The sequence below is a fragment of the Lutra lutra genome, chromosome 13, assembly GCF_902655055.1.
Source record: "Lutra lutra chromosome 13, mLutLut1.2, whole genome shotgun sequence".
Classification (NCBI taxonomy): Eukaryota; Metazoa; Chordata; class Mammalia; order Carnivora; family Mustelidae; genus Lutra; species Lutra lutra.
Window position 1 is genome coordinate 95,117,525 of NC_062290.1, and position 17,150 is coordinate 95,134,674.

The 17,150-nt window shown below is 55.0% G+C and overlaps 1 protein-coding gene across 1 annotated transcript in view; it reads right to left on the minus strand.

The window, feature by feature from the left end:
* Positions 1 to 17,150, minus strand: part of EXD3 (exonuclease 3'-5' domain containing 3) — an 83,867-nt gene that overhangs the window by 16,125 nt on the left and 50,592 nt on the right. Inside the window, 2 exon segments of the mRNA XM_047699304.1 lie at positions 5,629 to 5,760; positions 5,985 to 6,038. Of these exon segments, the coding sequence (XP_047555260.1) occupies positions 5,629 to 5,760; positions 5,985 to 6,038 (186 nt within the window).

Sequence of the window (17,150 nt, forward strand, 5' to 3'; positions counted from 1 at the left end):
CCTCTGAAGTCCAACTTTAAGCCTGTCAACCCCTTCTGAAAGCGGACAGGACATGTGTCAGCACTCAGGGGTGCAGCCGGAGAAGACCTGTCTACACCGCCGGGGGGAAGGACCGTCAGGACCACAGAATCACTGTCTGCTGGGTCCTGGGGCGCCGGCCACACGGGCAGACGGAGAAGGAGAAAGGAGCTAGGTGCTGGGCTGGGCACCTGGCAGAGGCCGGGCTGGGGACTCTCATACCAGCCTCCCCAGGTGCCTGCCCGGAGCAGCTGCAGCGGGTCTCAAGGCCATAGGTATGGGACCAGCCCTGAGACCTCCTCTCAGCCCAGGCCACTCCAAGGGACAACATGGCCCAGCTAGGGGTGGGCAGGGGGCAGAGGGTCTGGTGAGGACACATGACCCAGGCGTCCCTTGTGGGTGAGGTGTTGCGTGAAGCCAGCTGCCAGATGGACTGGCAGCCGTGCCTCGGTGTCAGCGGTGCAGGTGTGGCTGTCAGGCAGGCCCAGGATCTTTCCGAAGTGGCCGGGGTCAGACCAAGGGCAGTAATGGGGTCCAAGTCCTTAATGCCCCAGGGCCATCTGGTGGGAACAGAGGCTGGGGCTTTGGCTGAGACCCACGGCTTCTCTGGAGGGGAGGGAGGCCAGAGGGGTGGCCCCACCAGCTGTGGGGAGAGCCGGGAGGCAGCCTCCCCTGGGAACCGCGCTGGGCTTGCTGACCATCATCCTGGCTAACTCTTGAGTCTGGGGCACACTGGCCTCAGTCCCTGCCAAAACCTGCTGGTGGATCCCACTGTCCTTGATGTCTCACGACAGTGCGGCAACCGGACGACAGCTGGTCCGACCCGTCCTCCTCCAGAGTCCCCGCGGCCATTCCTCCTGCAGCCTTAGAGCCAGCGGGCCGGGGTCTCTCCCCGCGGAAGGTGGTGGCCACCCCTCCCCAGCCTTTGTGCCTGTGTGACCCTGAGGGCACCGAGTGTGGGAACGGGGCTGGGGGCCACGGAGCACAAAGGCTGGGGAGGGGCGGGGTCAGTGGCCGTGGCCCCTCTTCCTGTCAGTCCCTGGTCTGGAGTTGGTCATCAGGACAGAGGGAGGGTCTGCAGGCCCAGGGACAGGCCCAGGCACAGGTGCCGCGGCTGGCCTTGGGTTCCAGGCGTGGGTGCTGTGGGGTGGCCGCCCTGGAGTCCTGCTCACCCCCCCAGGCCCTGGGAGCCCTCTGCTTGCATCTCTCCCCTGTCATGGATCAGTCTGGGCTGCTGTCCACCTCTGTCCCAGGGTCCCTGCCCAGCACTCTTGCCTCCTGGGTGCCTGTGAGGCTGCAGCCCAAGGCCCGGCCTCCCCCAACTGTGGGCTCCTCTCTGGCCCATCTCCCTCCTGGGGATCCTGTAGCCAGCACCGCCCAAGAGCTCCCTAAGGCAGGGTCACTGTCCGCAGAGGCCTCCCCTCCCGAGTGCCCACTTCCGGAGGCCAACGTCACTGACTCCCAGGACCCTCCCCCACTTCCACATGGGGCCACAGCCTGCTCCCCACGACAGCGGAGGGGGACCAGAGGGACAGTAAAAATAGACATTATGCCATGTCAGGGGTTCGTACTTAGGCTTTTTTTTTTTTTTTAACTCATATTTCTTTGATAAAATATTTTCCCATGGTGGACAGCACTGGGAATGTCCTTTTGGCGGATGTTCCTGATGGACAATCCCAGGCCCAGGTCACCAGCTTCAGGGGTCATGATCCTGCCCCCATGTGAGACCCATCAAATCCCTGGTGTGGGCAGGTGGACCATCTCCCTGTCCACTTTGGGCCTCCACCACCTGGCTCTGGCCCTGACACACTGTCCTCATGGGCAGACGCCCCAGAAGGCACATGCCGTGTGGAACGTCCACGCAGCCTGGGGTCAGGGGTGCTAGGGTGAGGCGTGGCCACAGACCCCTGGCCAGGCACCTGGCCAACCCTGGCCTGGGCCTTCTCCCTCCACACGTTTATCCTGTACCCCCATGCACCAGCCCACAGAGTGGCCAGGCGTGCTCTGGGAATGCTGTGTGTGTCAAGTGGGTTTTCCCTCTGGGAATGGCACTAAAATAGCATGAAGAAGGGAAGGAAAATGGAAAGTCAGCCTGGCAGTGGGAGATCTCCAGGGAGGCAGCCTGCTCCAGCCGGGGCCAGGGGTGGCAGAGGCTCTGAGCCACTCGTTGGGGCTCAGGCCCACCGGAGCATGGGACAGGGCCCTGAAGGCCAAGCACTGCACAGAGGCCCTCCCGGGGTCAGTCCTGAATGTGATGCTCTCTGCTGGTCAGTGGACAGCACCTTCAGATGCCTAGATGGGCTTGCAAGCCAATAGCCCCACAGAACCCCGTGGAATGCCACAGGATGACACTGAGCCCCCACGAAACCCCGTGGAATGACCAGAGCCCTGTGGAGCCCCACAGAATGACACAGAGCCGAAGAGAGCCCCACAGAATGACACGGAATGAAATGGAGCCCCACAGAAACATACAGAACCCCATGGAATGACACGGAGCTTAACAGAACCACATGGAGCCCCACAGAGCCCCATAGAACCCCACAGAAGGACAACACAGAAGGAACAACACAGAGCCCCATGGAGCCCCACGGAATGACACAGAGCCCCACGGAACCCCACGGAACAACACAGAGCCCATGGAGCCAGGCTCGTCACTGTGTTGAGCCTCAGGCTATCCCCGTGGAGTGTCTGTGGGGTACCTCTTCTGTGCCTCTTGGGGTTCGCTACTGGTCCACCCTACCTGGCCCCGAGAATGGCATCCCCCCCACCCCAACACGGGGCTGGGAGTGGGGGAGGCCAGCCATTCCTGGTTGTTGTTCAGGGCGAGTTCCTCGGGTTCAGCTGGGAATGCCATGGTGGAGGGGCTCTGGGAGCACGTGGGAGGGAAAGTGGCCGGAGCCTGCCCAGATCTGGGGCTCACACAGCACTGGCACGCACACCCGTGTCTGGCCTGAGAACAGGCACTAATTCTACCAGCTTGCCGACCCTGAGTGAGCTCAGCCCTCCTACCCTTCCCAGTCGCCTCCCTGGTGACTACGGCTAGGTACAAATTTAGAAACTCTGGCTTCTCAGAGACCCCTTCTCTGCCCACCGGGCCCGGTAATGCTGGCGTTTTGGGTCCTTATGCACACTCATGGGCCCAGGGAGGGTCCTGCTCTGGGGCGCAGCCAGAGCACTTTCTTGTAGAGTTGAGCTCTGATGGAGGCCAGGGGCCACCCCAGGACTGGGAGTTTCCCAGGGTCCTTTCTTTTTCTTTCTTTTTTTTCAAAGATTTTATTTATTTATTTGACAGAGAGATCACAAGCAGGCAGAGAGGCAGGCAGAGAGAGAGGGAGGAAGCAGGCTCCCCGCTGAGCAGAGAGCCTGATGTGGGGCTCGATCCCAGGACCCTGAGATCATGACCTGAGCTGAAGGCAGGCACTTAACAACTGAGCCATCCAGGCATTCCCGGGCCCTTTCTTGACAGAGGCCAGCAGGTGCCGACACACAGCCTCCTACCTGCGCCCCTGCTGGCTGCCCAGCCCCTGCCTGTGGCCACACACACAGGTCTCTGCCTGGGACCCCACCACACCCCTCCAGCCCTGTGCGCCTTTTGGTACTAGGGAGGCTGCCTTCTGCATCTGGGCCAGCGCAGCTGCATGGTCCCAAGTTGTGGACCCTGTCTCCATCCTAACCGGCTGGCCTCGTGGGGACACTGCTGGGCAGAGCCCCCAGAGGAGCAGGGAGCTGGGGGCTGAGGCTTCCACTTCCCCATGCCCCTCCCTAGCCCGGTGCATCTGCCTCCAGACCAGACCCCAGGGAGCCCAGACCCACTGGTTAGGGGCAGGGCCTACAAGCTCGGAGCCCAGCACAGCCTCATGCTGCATCCTGAATCTGGTCACACTCCTCTGCTCTGGCGCCAGCGGGTGCTCTAGACCCAGCGGGTGCTCCCAGGTCTCCCACCTCCCTACCTGATCGTCAGAGCCCCCCGAATGTGTCCCACCTGCTACGGCCAGAACAGACCCCAGCACCTCCGTACGCCCCACCCCCCACAGGTTCTTTCTGTCCTGGGGTGGCTGAGTGCCCCCTCTCTGGCCTGGGCACCGGCTGGTCCCCTCTCAGGGCGGTGCAGCTCTGTGCCCCTGCCTTTGAGCTGACAGCAGGCAGCCCCCCAGGCATCCTCAAGCGGCCGGCATTCTGCCCCTCCTGGCTCGCAGGGAAGGGGGGGGACTTCAGCCTGCGGGCTGCCGACTGTGGGGCCAGGAGGCACAGCACGCACAGGACAGCCGGGGCCTCGAGGCCAGGGCCGCTCTTCCCTGTGTAGGAGGGTGGCGGCCTGATGCCCTCACAGGCCCGAAGGAGGTCAGGCCACTCCGCAGCATGAGGCTCCCCGGGCGCCAGTGGGGGTTTCCTCCCAACGACCCAACTTCCTGTTTTCTCAAGAAAACTTAGCAGCAGAGGCTCTGAAAAGCTCATTAAAATGCCTCCCAGGCGTCCCGGACGTCCTGGGGTCTTTACAACACTCGTCGGCTTGAGCACAGACAAAGAGAGGCAGCAGACAAGGTTCCTGTCCTCCCAGAGCTCACTGAAGGGAAAGGCCCCACGGCGCACTTCCCGCCACTGGGTCAGCCGCTGTCCGCTGTCTGTGCGGGCGGGCTGGGGGCCGGGGGATCTGCACAGACTGCTCCTGAGGCCTGGCTCTGGGGGTCCAGGCCCTCTCCCCTCCCTCCCATTCCGCTACATGCCTGTCCTGGGGGGCACACAGACACCCCAGGGGCTGCAAATCTCCTGACTCAGCCCTATGGCTTCAGGTGCCACGGGCCTCGCTGGAGGCCGTCCCTCTCCTGCACCATGGACGGGAGGCCCAGCATCCACCGAGCCACCAGGCTTGGGGAGGACGGTGTTCTGTCGAGGCTCCCGCCCCCCAAATACCCTGGGACTAGCCAGCACTCCGCACTGGGAGCCACGGGAGCGTGATAGGACTGACCCCAAGGCCCTCTGCCCGCTGTAGCCCATGGAGGCCCCAGCCTGCATCACCTCCTCCTCAGCCGGATGGCATGCGGAGGGGGGGCTAGAAGAGTGCAGAGCTCCCAGGTGCCCCCTCCCTGCCCAATCAGCAGACGGTACCCAGGCCCCAGACCCCTCCCCGAACTTAACCCTGGATATGGCTGACCTGACATGGCGATTTCTTCACCCAGACCTTTCCAGATGTTGAGACAGACCCAGTGGCCATCTGTGGCCGTGGACATTGCCCTCCGAACATGGGACACCCCCCCCCCCAACCAGACGCAACTTCCATGGGCTCCTTTTCCTTCACCTAGAAGCCTGGTGAGAGGCCAGCCCTGGACACGGGAGGAAATGCCTGAATGGAACAGGCATCCCACGTGAGCTGTCCCCTTGGCAGTGCCAGCCCCAGAGCTCTGCCACCTCCTGGCCTCAGTGGGGGTGGGAAGAAGAGAAAGAAACGTGGGGTCCTGGTGGCTGCTGCTGGCAGGAACACAAACCCCAAAGCCTGTGGTCTCCGGCTGCTGGCCAGAGACGTGCTGGGTCCTGCCCGTCATGGAAGCAGCTCCCCGACAGCCCAGGGCTCACACACCAGCCCAAGGCAGGCCCTGGGTGCACAGGACTCACCTGGCAGCGGCTGAAGAGGTCGGCAGGGGTGATGCACAGGTTGAAATGCTTGAGCACGGCCTTTGCCTGCTGCTGGGCCTTGAGAGAGCAGTCTACCGACATGCAGCGCCCAGCCCCGACCTGGGCCCAGAGCTGAATGAAAGTGGGGCGGTTGGGCTGCAGACCCAGAACCTCCCCTCCCCCAGCTCAGGGGCCAAGAGCCTCCCCTTAGCCCACCCAGGGTGGGACCACAATGTCGGGTCAGCCCCCACAACCATCTGCCCCATGTAAGACCCCAAGGGGGGTGGCCCAAGGGCCAGCCTGACGCTCCCTTGGAAAGAGGAGGGTCAGATGGGAGCCGTCCTCAGGGCCCTCACCTTGTGGTACGGCAGCCCTGAGATCAAGATGATCCTTCCCTCCTGCCTGGCAACCTGTGCAGGAGGCAGATGGACAGGTGAGGGGCGCTCTGGTGCCGGCGACTAGGGCTGCTTCTGCCCCCGCTGCCCCGTCCTCCCTAGGCGCCTCCTGCCCGTCCCCCAGAGCTGCCCCTGTCTGGGACCCGAGTAAACAGCACGTCCCACAGCCTGAGTCCTGGGGCATTGCCTTGTTGGAGAGATTTGGTCTTAGAATCCTAAAAACATTTTGCATAATTGCAAACAAAATTACAATTTAAAAAGCCATCTCTGAAGATCCAAAGATGAAACAAAGAGCGGCACAGAGGGGAGGATTCCGAGGGACGCGAAAGCCCAGCACGGCGTTTACGCGTGTCCAGGTGACCACCACAGACCGAGGATGCAAACCCTGCAGCGGCACTTTTGGTGGCCACAGCGCTGGCGGCGTCCCTCGGAAGCGCGCACATGGGAGCTGTGACAAAAGCAGACGCATTATGCCGGTGCCGGGTGGGGTTCAGCCGGGAGAGGGGGTGTGAGTTCACACTAATGAGATGGGCTTCAGGCCCGAATGGAAGCTTCCCTGTGAATTTCTTACACGTGTGGACTGAGAAGTACTTCACCGCTCTGGCGACTGCATGGGCCTAGAGGTAAGAATCCACCCTAGAGCCAGGAGCAGCCTGTGCCCAGACTGGCTTCCATGTAGGGAGGAGGAGGGGTCAGCACTTTCTTGAGAAGCAGCCGATTCCGGGTCTGAGGCAGAAAATGCACCCAACGAAGCTGGAACGTCTCGTCATGTCAGAAAACAAAGAAGTTATCAGAGCCCACAAGTGTCCTAGCAAAGGGGCTCGGGACGCAATGACAGCTGTCTCGGGCTGCAGGGCTGAAGGAGCTCGGGTGTGGTGACAGCAGCCGCGCACGGAAACACCCAACACAGCTCCATCGGTGCATTCGGCCCATTTCTAAACGACCACTGGTTACCTCTGGAGAATGCAAGAGGCCACTCAAAACTGTAAGAGCCGAACTACAAAAATCTTAAAAGAAAACGTGGGGGGGAAATGTCAGCGTTGGGTATGGCAATGATTTTTTGGACATGGCACCCAAAACAGACAACAAAACTAAAAATAGAAAAGTTGGGCTTCATGGAAATAAAGAACTCTTGTACCTCAGAGAGCACCACCAAAACAGAAGACAGCCCACAGAGTGAGTGAGAATATTTGCAAATCATGTATCTGTTCAGGGATTAATATCCAGAATACATAAAGAACTCCTACAACCCAACAACAAGCAAGCAAATAACCCAGTGAAATGTTGGCGAGGGGCTTAAGCGGACGTTTCTCCGAAGAAGACATACAATGGCCGACAAGCACACGAGAGGATGTTCACCGTCACTCATCATTAGAGACACGCAAATCAAACCACAGTGAGATACATATTCACACCTGTCAGGATGGCTTTTCTTTTTTTAAGGAAAATAAGTGTTGGGGGGGCGCCTGAGTGGCTCAGTTGTTAGGCAGCATCCGCCTTTGGCTCAGGTCATGATCCCAGGGTCCTGGGATCGAGCCCCGCATCGGGTTCCCCGCCCAGCGGGAAGCCTGCTTTTCCCTCTCCTGCTCCCCCTGCTTGTGTTCCCTCTCTCACTGTGTCTCTCTCTGTCAAATAAATAGATAAAATCTTAAAAAAAAAAAAAAAGGAAAAAAAAAGAAAAGAAGTGTTGGTAAGGATACAGAGAAATGGAGCCCTCATGCACTGCCAGTTGTAATAAAATGGTATATTTACTTTGGAAAACAGTGGCAGTTTCTCAAAGAGTTGAACATAGAATTACCATATGATCTGGCATTTGCACTTGTAGGCATTTATCCAAAAGAACCGAGAGCAGAACCTCGGACAGATAGTGTGTACCTAGGTGGACGGGGGCATTCCTCAGAACAGCCAACAGGTGGAAGGAACCCAGTGTTCCAAGTGGTCATCAACAGACGAATGGGTGAACCCTTGCCCCCAAACACGCATGCGCGCGCGCACCCCCACACACCCACACCCTGGAATTTATTCAGCCATAAAAATGAAGGAAATTCTGACACATGCCACAGCGCAGATGAACTCTGAAGACGTCACGCTGAGCTCAAGTGTCTAGACACAAAAAGACAAACAACAAGGGATCTCGAGTACATGAAGCACTGGAGAGGCCAGTTTTGGGTGGGTGCTGGGGGCGGGGAGGAGGCAGGTAGAGAGTGATGGTTTAATGGGGATGGAGCCTTTGTTTCGGATGATGAAAAATGTTTGGAGCTAGATAGTGGGCACACAACACTGTGAGTGTCCCTAATGTTACTGAACTGTACTCAAATAGGGCTAAAATGATATGTTTTGTATCTTTTACTACTAAAGGTAAGAAAGAAACAATAAAGTGGTTACTTTGTAGTGATAACAAACACGCGGAGCTGAAGTAAAGGTGAGGAAGGAACCAAACGAGCGACAGTTGAGAGAAAACACGACTCATCACACAGAAACTACGAAGGACTGGCGGCAGGCGTCCCAGCAGCAACGATGGACACTTGAGAGAAAACACGACTCATCACACAGAAACTACGAAGGACTGGCGGCAGGCGTCCCAGCAGCAACGATGGACGCCGGCAAACAACGTATTATTTTCAGAGTTCTGTCAAACTACAATTACAAACCCAGCAACGTTCTCTTTCGGAAGAGAAAAGACAGGGATTTTTCAGGGGAAAACAGCCCCAAGGAAAGGACGCAGCAAAAGATGTTCTTTCAGCAAGAAAGAGCCTGGTTGTCCTTAGAGCAAGGTCTACTGCGCACACACATCTACGCAACATAAACTCCAAAACCGTCCAATACGTAAAGCGAACATGATAATGTCTAATTTGTAGAATTAAGAAAAACAACATTGTGTTAAAACACTAGAAAATGCTAGTAAGTAAGTTGGGAAGGAACAAGAAAGTTGACTTGTTCTGAGCTCCCTGCCCTAACTTTAACTTCAGACAACGGTAAGATTTCTAGGACAATCTCTAAAAGAATGGAAATAGAACTTATAACTTTCCAGTTAATAGAGAGGAAAACATAAAAAGGATAAAGAAACTAAAAGAATAGTAAGAAACAAAGGGAAAAAATAACAGAAGATGTAAAACCAGCAGAGAGCACAAGTCAGGGTTAGTCCAACTGGACCCAGAGTACGTCAGCAGCTACGCTGAGAGTAAACAGACTAAACTAATAATTTGAAAAGCAAATACTGTCAGACTAGACTTTTTCTTACATCCAGCTAGAAGCAGTTTATAAGAAATACATCTAACATACAAGCATAAAGGAAGATTGAAAGTAAAAAGGTGAGGAATGTCATACAAACACGAACCGAAGAATGCTGGAGAAACTGGACCCACGTTGGTTAGAACAGACAGCATAGCAAAAAGCATTATTAGAGTTAAAGAGGTTTACCTCATACTTCTAAAATATTTCACTCAACAGGAAGATACAATAATTCTAAAAAATATATGCATAAGCGCGTAATAACGTATTTTAAAAACATATAAAGCAAATTCTGACACAACTGCGAGGCGGACCCACCACCCTGGGGAACTTCAGCGTGGAGGGTTAAGCAGAAAAATAATCAAACAAGATACAGATGATTTGAAAAACACATTAATTAAGCTTGATCTGTTGAGAGAGAGAGTGTGTGTCTGTGAGAGAGAGAGAGACGGAAACCAGCATAAGAGAATCTCTCTCCTCACAGCCCACGCGCAACACTACAGGGTCATCTGCTCTGCTACAAAGCAAGTCCCCACGAATACCTGAGCGGGTGGTATACAGACTCTGCCCCTTGACCACCCCATAGTTAGGCTAGAAACCCATCTTTTTTTTTTTTTAAGATTTTATTTATTTATTTGACAGAGAGAGACCACAGGTAGACAGAGAAGCAGGCAGAGAGAGAGAGAGGGAAGCAGGCTCCCCGCTAAGCAGAGAGCCCGATGCGGGACTCGATCCCAGGACCCTGAGATCATGACCTGAGCCGAAGGCAGCGGCTTAACCCACTGAGCCACCCAGGCGCCCTAGAAACCCATCTTTTTTTTTTTTTTTTTTAAGATTTTATTTATTTATTTGACAGAGAGAAATCACAAGTAGGCAGAGAGGCAGGCAGAGAGAGGAGGAAGCAGGCTCCCCGCTGAGCAGAAAGCCCGATGTGGGGCTTGAACCCAGGACCTGGGATCATGACCTGAGCTGAAGGCAGCGGCTCAACCCACTGAGCCACCCAGGCGCCCCTAGAAACCCATCTTTAAAAAAAATAACTAAAAGCTCCAAAACTCGAAGCTCTCTGACATTGGAAGCCAGTCCTCTACGTGCTAAAGAAGTAATCATCACGGGCGCTCAACGATTGTTAGAAGCACAAACTAATACAAGTTCTACATATCAAAACTGACAGAATGCAGGGAAAACAGCATTTCAAGAAAAAAAAATTATGATCTTGAATGTTTACATCATAAAAGTAAGAGGCTAAAAATGAAGGAGGTAAGTACCCCGCTGGGAAATAGCCCCGGGAAAGCGGAAGGAAGGCGACGAGGACGATGAGAACAGACATGGGTGAGACAGAAGACACGGACCAACAGGACACGGACCAGACCCCAGTCTCGCGGAAGCGCGTCCGGGCTGACCAACCGCCGGCCACGGGAAGAGGCGGCACAAGCGTGCACCGGGCGATCGCGGATGCAGCTGCGGACGCGGCGGGCCCCCACGAGGAGCAGCACCATCCGGACGCATCGGGGACGTGGGGCGGGATGGACGCGCTCCAGGAAAGGCAGAAATTGCCAGAGTGCCTCAAGAAGATACGGACAACTGACCAGCCCTATAATTTTATTAAATGAAAAAGAATCCTCACTAGTCCCTCCCTCCCCTCCAACATCAGGCCAGGGAGCCTTGCAGAACGTCTGGCAGCATCTGAGGAGAAGTTGGTTCAAATACTACCCGAAGTTGCAGAAAAAGGAAAAGCTCAACTTGTTTATGATGAAGCCAGAAAAGCAGGTGACGATGAGAAAGAACAGTTCCATGTCAGACGCCCCCTCAGGCGCCATCCACACCATCCAAATAAGAACTTGAACCCAGGGGCGCCTGGGGGGCTCAGTGGTTAAAGCCTCTGCCTTCGGCTCAGGTCATGATCCCAGGGTTCTGGGATCGAGCCCCGCATCGGGCTCTCTGCTCAGCACGGAGCCTGCTTCCCCCTCTCTCTCTGTCTGCCTCTCTGCCTACTTGTGATCTCTGTCCGTCAAATAAATAAATAAAATCTTTAAAAATTTTTTTTAATTTTTTATAAACATATATTTTTATCCCCAGGGGTACAGGTCTGTGAATTGCCAGGTTTACACACTTCACAGCACTCACCCCAGCACATACCCTCCCCAATGTCCATAACTCCACCCCCCTCTCCCAATCCTCCTCCCCCCAGCAACCCTCAGTTTGTTTTGTGAGATTAAGAGTCACTTATGGTTTGTCTCCCTCCCAATCCCATCTTGTTTCATTTACTCTTCTCCTACCCCCTCAACCCCCCATGTTGCATCTCCTCTCCCTCATATCAGGGAGATCATATGATAGTTGTCTTTCTCCGATTGGCTTATTTCGCTAAGCATGATACCCTCTAGTTCCATCCACGTCGTCGCAAATGGCAGGATTTCATTTCTTTTGATGGCTGCATAGTATTCCATTGTGTATATATACCACCTCTTCTATATCCATTCGTCTGTAGATGGACATCTAGGTTCTTTCCATAGTTTGGCTATTGTAGACATTGCTGCTATAAACATTCGGGTGCACGTGCCCCTTCGGATCACTACGTTTGTATCTTTAGGGTAAATACCCAGCAGTGCAATTGCTGGGTCATAGGGTAGTTCTATTTTCAACATTTTGAGGAACCTCCATGCTGTTTTCCAGAGTGGTTGCACCAGCTTGCATTCCCACCAACAGTGTAGGAGGGTTCCCCCTTCTCCGCATCCTCGCCAGCATCTGTCATTTCCTGACTTGTTAATTTTAGCCATTCTGACTGGTGTGAGGTGATATCTCATGGTGGTTTTGATTTGTATTTCCCTGATGCCGAGTGATATGGAGCACTTTTTCATGTGTCTGTTGGCCATCTGGATGTCTTCTTTGCAGAAATGTCTGTTCATGTCCTCTGCCCATTTCTTGATTGGATTATTTATTCTTTGGGTGTTGAGTTTGCTAAGTTCTTTGTATATTTTGGACACTAGCCCTTTATCTGATATGTCGTTTGCAAATATCTTCTCCCATTCTGTCAGTTGTCTTTTGGTTTTGTTAACTGTTTCCTTTGCTGTGCAAAAGCTTTTGATCTTGATAAAATCCCAATAGTTCATTTTTGCTCTTGCTTCCCTTGCCTTTGGCGATGTTCCTAGGAAGATGTTGTTGCGGCTGAGGTCAAAGAGGTTGTTGCCTGTGTTCTCCTCAAGGATTTTGATGGATTCCTTTCTCACATTGAGATCCTTCATCCATTTTGAGTCTATTTTCGTGTGTGGTGTAAGGAAATGATCCAATTTCATTTTTCTGCATGTGGCTGTCCAATTTTCCCAACACCATTTATTGAAGAGGCTGTCTTTTTTCCATTGGACATTATTTCCTGCTTTGTCGAAGATGAGTTGACCATAGAGTTGAGGGTCCATTTCTGGGCTCTCTATTCTGTTCCATTGATCTATGTGTCTGTTTTTGGGCCAGTACCATGCTGTCTTGATGATGACAGCTTTGTAATAGAGCTTGAAGTCCGGAATTGTGATGCCACCAACTTTGGCTTTCTTTTTCAATATTCCTTTGGCTATTCGAGGTCTTTTCTGGTTCCATATAAATTTTAGGATTATTTGTTCCATTTCTTTGAAAAAAATGGATGGGATTTTGATAGGAATTGCATTAAATGTGTAGATTGCTTTAGGTAGCATAGACATTTTCACAATATTTATTCTTCCAATCCATGAACATGGAACATTTTTCCATTTCTTTGTGTCTTCCTCAATTTCTTTCATGAGTACTTTATAGTTTTCTGAGTAGAGATTCTTAGTCTCTTTGGTTAGGTTTATTCCTAGGTATCTTATAGTTTTGGGTGCAATTGTAAATGGGATTGACTCCTTAATTTCTCTTTCTTCTGTCTTGTTGTTGGTGTAGAGAAATGCAACTGATTTCTGTGCATTGATTTTATATCCTGACTCTTTACTGAATTCCTGTACAAGTTCTAGCAGTTTTGGAGTGGAGTCTTTTGGGTTTTCCACATATAGTATCATATCATCTGCGAAGAGTGACAGTTTGACTTCTTCTTTGCAGATTTGGATGCCTTTAGTTTCCTTTTGTTGTCTGATTGCTGAGGCTAGGACTTCTAGTACTATGTTGAATAGCAGTGGTGATAACGGACATCCCTGCCGTGTTCCTGACCTTAGCGGAAAAGCTTTCAGTTTTTCTCCATTGAGAATGATATTTGCGGTGGGTTTTTCATAGATGGCTTTGATAATATTGAGGTATGTGCCCTCTATCCCTACACTTTGAAGAGTTTTGATCAGGAAGGGATCAAAGCCTTCCTCTCTGCCTACTTGTGATCTCTGTCTGTCAAATAAATAAATAAAATCTTAAAAAAAAAAAAAAAAAAAAGAACTTGAAACCACAGCCAGGGGTGTCAGAAAAGGGTCACAGGTCGGGCCGAGATGATTTCAACCTGGACGTGCAAGGTCCGGCCGGAATGAAGGATGCCAGCGGTCACAGTGTCACAGGAAAGGGAACAGGCCTCTGTGGTTATCTGAGTGGCTGTGGGGACTGGCAGCAGGAGGGCATCCTTGGTTGGCCTAGGTCTGCAGCTGCCACCCTACTTCAGCCCAAGGAAGCGGGGTGAGGACGGCCCCCCTTCTGCTCCTGGGCGCTACTATCTTGGAGCCAACGTCTGAGTGAACATGACGGGAACAGGGAAAACCCAGAAACTGGAAGATTTGGAAAGGAAGGAAGAAAAGTGTCGCTGTTTGTGGGTGGCGCGTCCCCGAGGTACTGGCAGCCGCTTGGGCAGGACTGAGGACACTTCTGTCAGGTTTCTGGGTAGGAGACCAGCCTTTAGGCCAAGTCCCTGGGGCAGCTCTAACCAACGAGGCACAGGCGCTCGTGGAGGAGGTCGAGACCCGTGTTCATGGGAGAGGACGGAGACATGTGCTCTCGGGCGGAAGGCAGGGTATTGTGAACACGCCCGCCCCGCCCGGGGTTCATGGTCAACGCGGCTCCGAGCGAAGCCTCATGGCCCGGCTGCTCCTATGGGACGGGCCACAGGCTCACCCTGCCGGCGGCCAAGATGAAGAGGAAAGCCAGAGGTCCCAGGCAAGACTTGGGGAGACGTGCTGAGGGTCCGCAGGAGGCCTCAGCGTGGAGTCACGCTCACGGGGCACAATCAGCACGCGGACGAGAAGCACAAGGAGCCCCCGGGGCGGTGCTGCCGTCCCACTCCGCCCCTACACGGCCGCGCCACAGGGAGCGCCATCTCTGGGGACAGCCGCGGACACGGGGCGCCGGAGGCCCGTCCCGGTGCTGGGCACACAGGCACCCCCGCAGGCACCTGGACGCCGACGCCCGGACAGACACGCTGTGTGCAGGAGCCACCGCCTAGGGCTGGGGACCCGCCACGCGGGCAGGCGGTGCTAAGGACCGCGTCGGGCTCAGCGATTTCCTCACGAAGCTCCACACGGAACTGGAGGCCCGGCGGCTGGTGAATGTGGCAAAGGATGCCCGAGACGGGCGGGCGGGCCCCCGTGGCAAAGGGGACTCATGCCGTCACTCAGCTACCCGCAGCAGGACGGCCCGGGGCTCGCTCTTGGGGCAGAGACAGAAGCTCTCAGTCCCCATGAGCGGGAAACGCGGCGCCCACAGCCATTCCTCCTCTGCCACTTTGCCCGGCACAGTCAGAGCAGCCGCCAAGCCGACATCCTCGTCACTTGGACGAAAACGTCCGGAGGTGGCAGACGCATGTTCACCCGAATCTCTCCTTCTACAGGCACTTGGCTACAGGCATCCACGGGCGGGCCACAGACTACTGGGGACGCCGCTCCCATGGGACACAGTGCTTTCCCACCTCATTGGACTCGAGGACCAAGCCAGAGGTCCCAAACCCCATGCGGAGACCGCATCCTGAAGACCGTCCTCAGGAACCACTTCTGGCCCCAGCAGGTCAGTGAGGGTCACCCCAGGAAGCAGCAGCCGTTGGGGGTGTAAGTGGGGACCTGGCCAGGTGCACCGGAAGTCCGCTGCCCGTCAAGGGCAGGTCACAAGCCATGGGATTGCTACGGACACAGACTTCCTCTGTGCTTTCTGGCTTCCACAGTGGGACTGCGGGCTCAGGCTTGGTGGAGACCAGCAAGACCCCCACTAGCCTTCCGTAAACTCATTCTCTGTCCTCTGTGTGGCCAGGCCCAGCCCCCAGCAGGCCACGCTTCTGGAATCAAGCACTTGGTTTCAGCATCTCTCATCGTGCACCAGACTGAGACTTCCCGCATCGCCTGACAAGACCTTCCCCAGCTGACCCCTGTCCTCTCCCACTCGAGGCCCCAGGTGTGGAGGCCTCCTCCATTGTGGGCAGCCTGCCCGGCGAGTGAGGGACACAGTGCCACCATGCTCCCTCAGTGCCCACCTCCCTGCAGGGAGCACACCCCCCACGTCCCTGGGCCTCAGTGGCAGAGCACCCTTTCTTTTCCAGAACGTGCTTGTCAGTGTACTAACACGTATGAGACGAATGGCATAGCATGTGGCACACTCTTTCGTACAACCTGCTTTTCTCTCTTTTAGTGGAGACAGAGCTGTGTGCACAAGGGGCCGGGGCAGAGGGAGAGAGAGAACCCTAGGCAGGTTCCACGCTTGGTGCCAAGCCAGACACGGATCCAACGGAGCCACCCACATGCCCTCGACAATCTGCTTTTGTACAAAAAACACAGTTCATCGACTCAGGAGGTTTGATGGGGAAACACATGATTTGGAAAGATCCATAAAGGAGGACACCAAACAGGGGAAGGTTCCAGCAGCTCCCACTGCCAGAAGTGCTCTCTCCAGAAGGTGCCCGAGGGCCCGGCTGCAAGAAGACAAAGCCCTGTTCCACCGCCCAGAGCGTCTACACCGGCTAACGAGCGGTGTGAAGTCTCCCACTCTGGAGACATGTACTGAAAACCAGAATTCCTTAAAAGCTTGGATCAAAAGGCCTACTTGCACCAAGTTAAAGGGATTTTGGAAGCTATGGCTGACACCGGCCCACGGCCCAGGTCTGGGTCACACCTCCCTGGTGTGTGGCACCAAGTATGACCACCCACTAGTACCGCCTCCCGGGCCCCCAGGAACGGGGAGGTCCGTGCGTTTTTAGTCCCTTGTGGGCTGGCTGCACATGCCAGACCCTGCCTATGTCACACCCTCAGCGCCTTCCACTTGCAGTCCCCCAAGGCCGGCCAGACTTCTCTCGGGGAGACCCCAGCCCCCAAGCCTGCAGCCGCTACTTGATTTCCAAGCTCCTCGGCATGGCAGCTGCTGCTAACTCTCGGTGCTGCTCTGCGGCAGGCTGGTCCTGCCGGTCCCGCTGGCTCCCTGCTTAGGGCTCACGCCAAAATCTGGCTGCTGGCAGCCACGCTCTGGGGAAGAACCCACTTCTGGGCTCCCAAGGCCGGCAGGATCCAGTCCCCTGGCTGACATGAGGCCTTGGGCACACCGGCACCTTCCCAGGTCTGACTCCGACTCCTGCCTTCTGTTTCTGCTCCAAAGGCTCATGTGACCACACTGGGCCCACCTGAGTCATTTAAAATAATCTATTTTAAGGTCAGTTGGTTAGTAAATTAATGTCTTTAAATCCCATTTGTCATGCGATGTAGAAAGTCAAACACAGCAGGGTAAGGAGCAGGAGAGCCGAACCGGCCCCTGGTTCGCTGGAAGCCCCGTGAACTCTTGGGGGCCAGTGGGAGGGCACCTCCCCCACGCCCGGCTCTGGAATTCCGTGACCTGAAAGGCTTGGCGCGGAGACTGGCCGCCTCGGTCTCAGCCCCCCGCAGGCTCAGCTCAGCCGGGGCTGGAAGCAGGTGTTCTGTGCCAGGACAGTGGCCGGGGCTAAGCCGACACTACCACCTCCTCCCTCAGACACCAGGACCAGGCCTGTGGGAG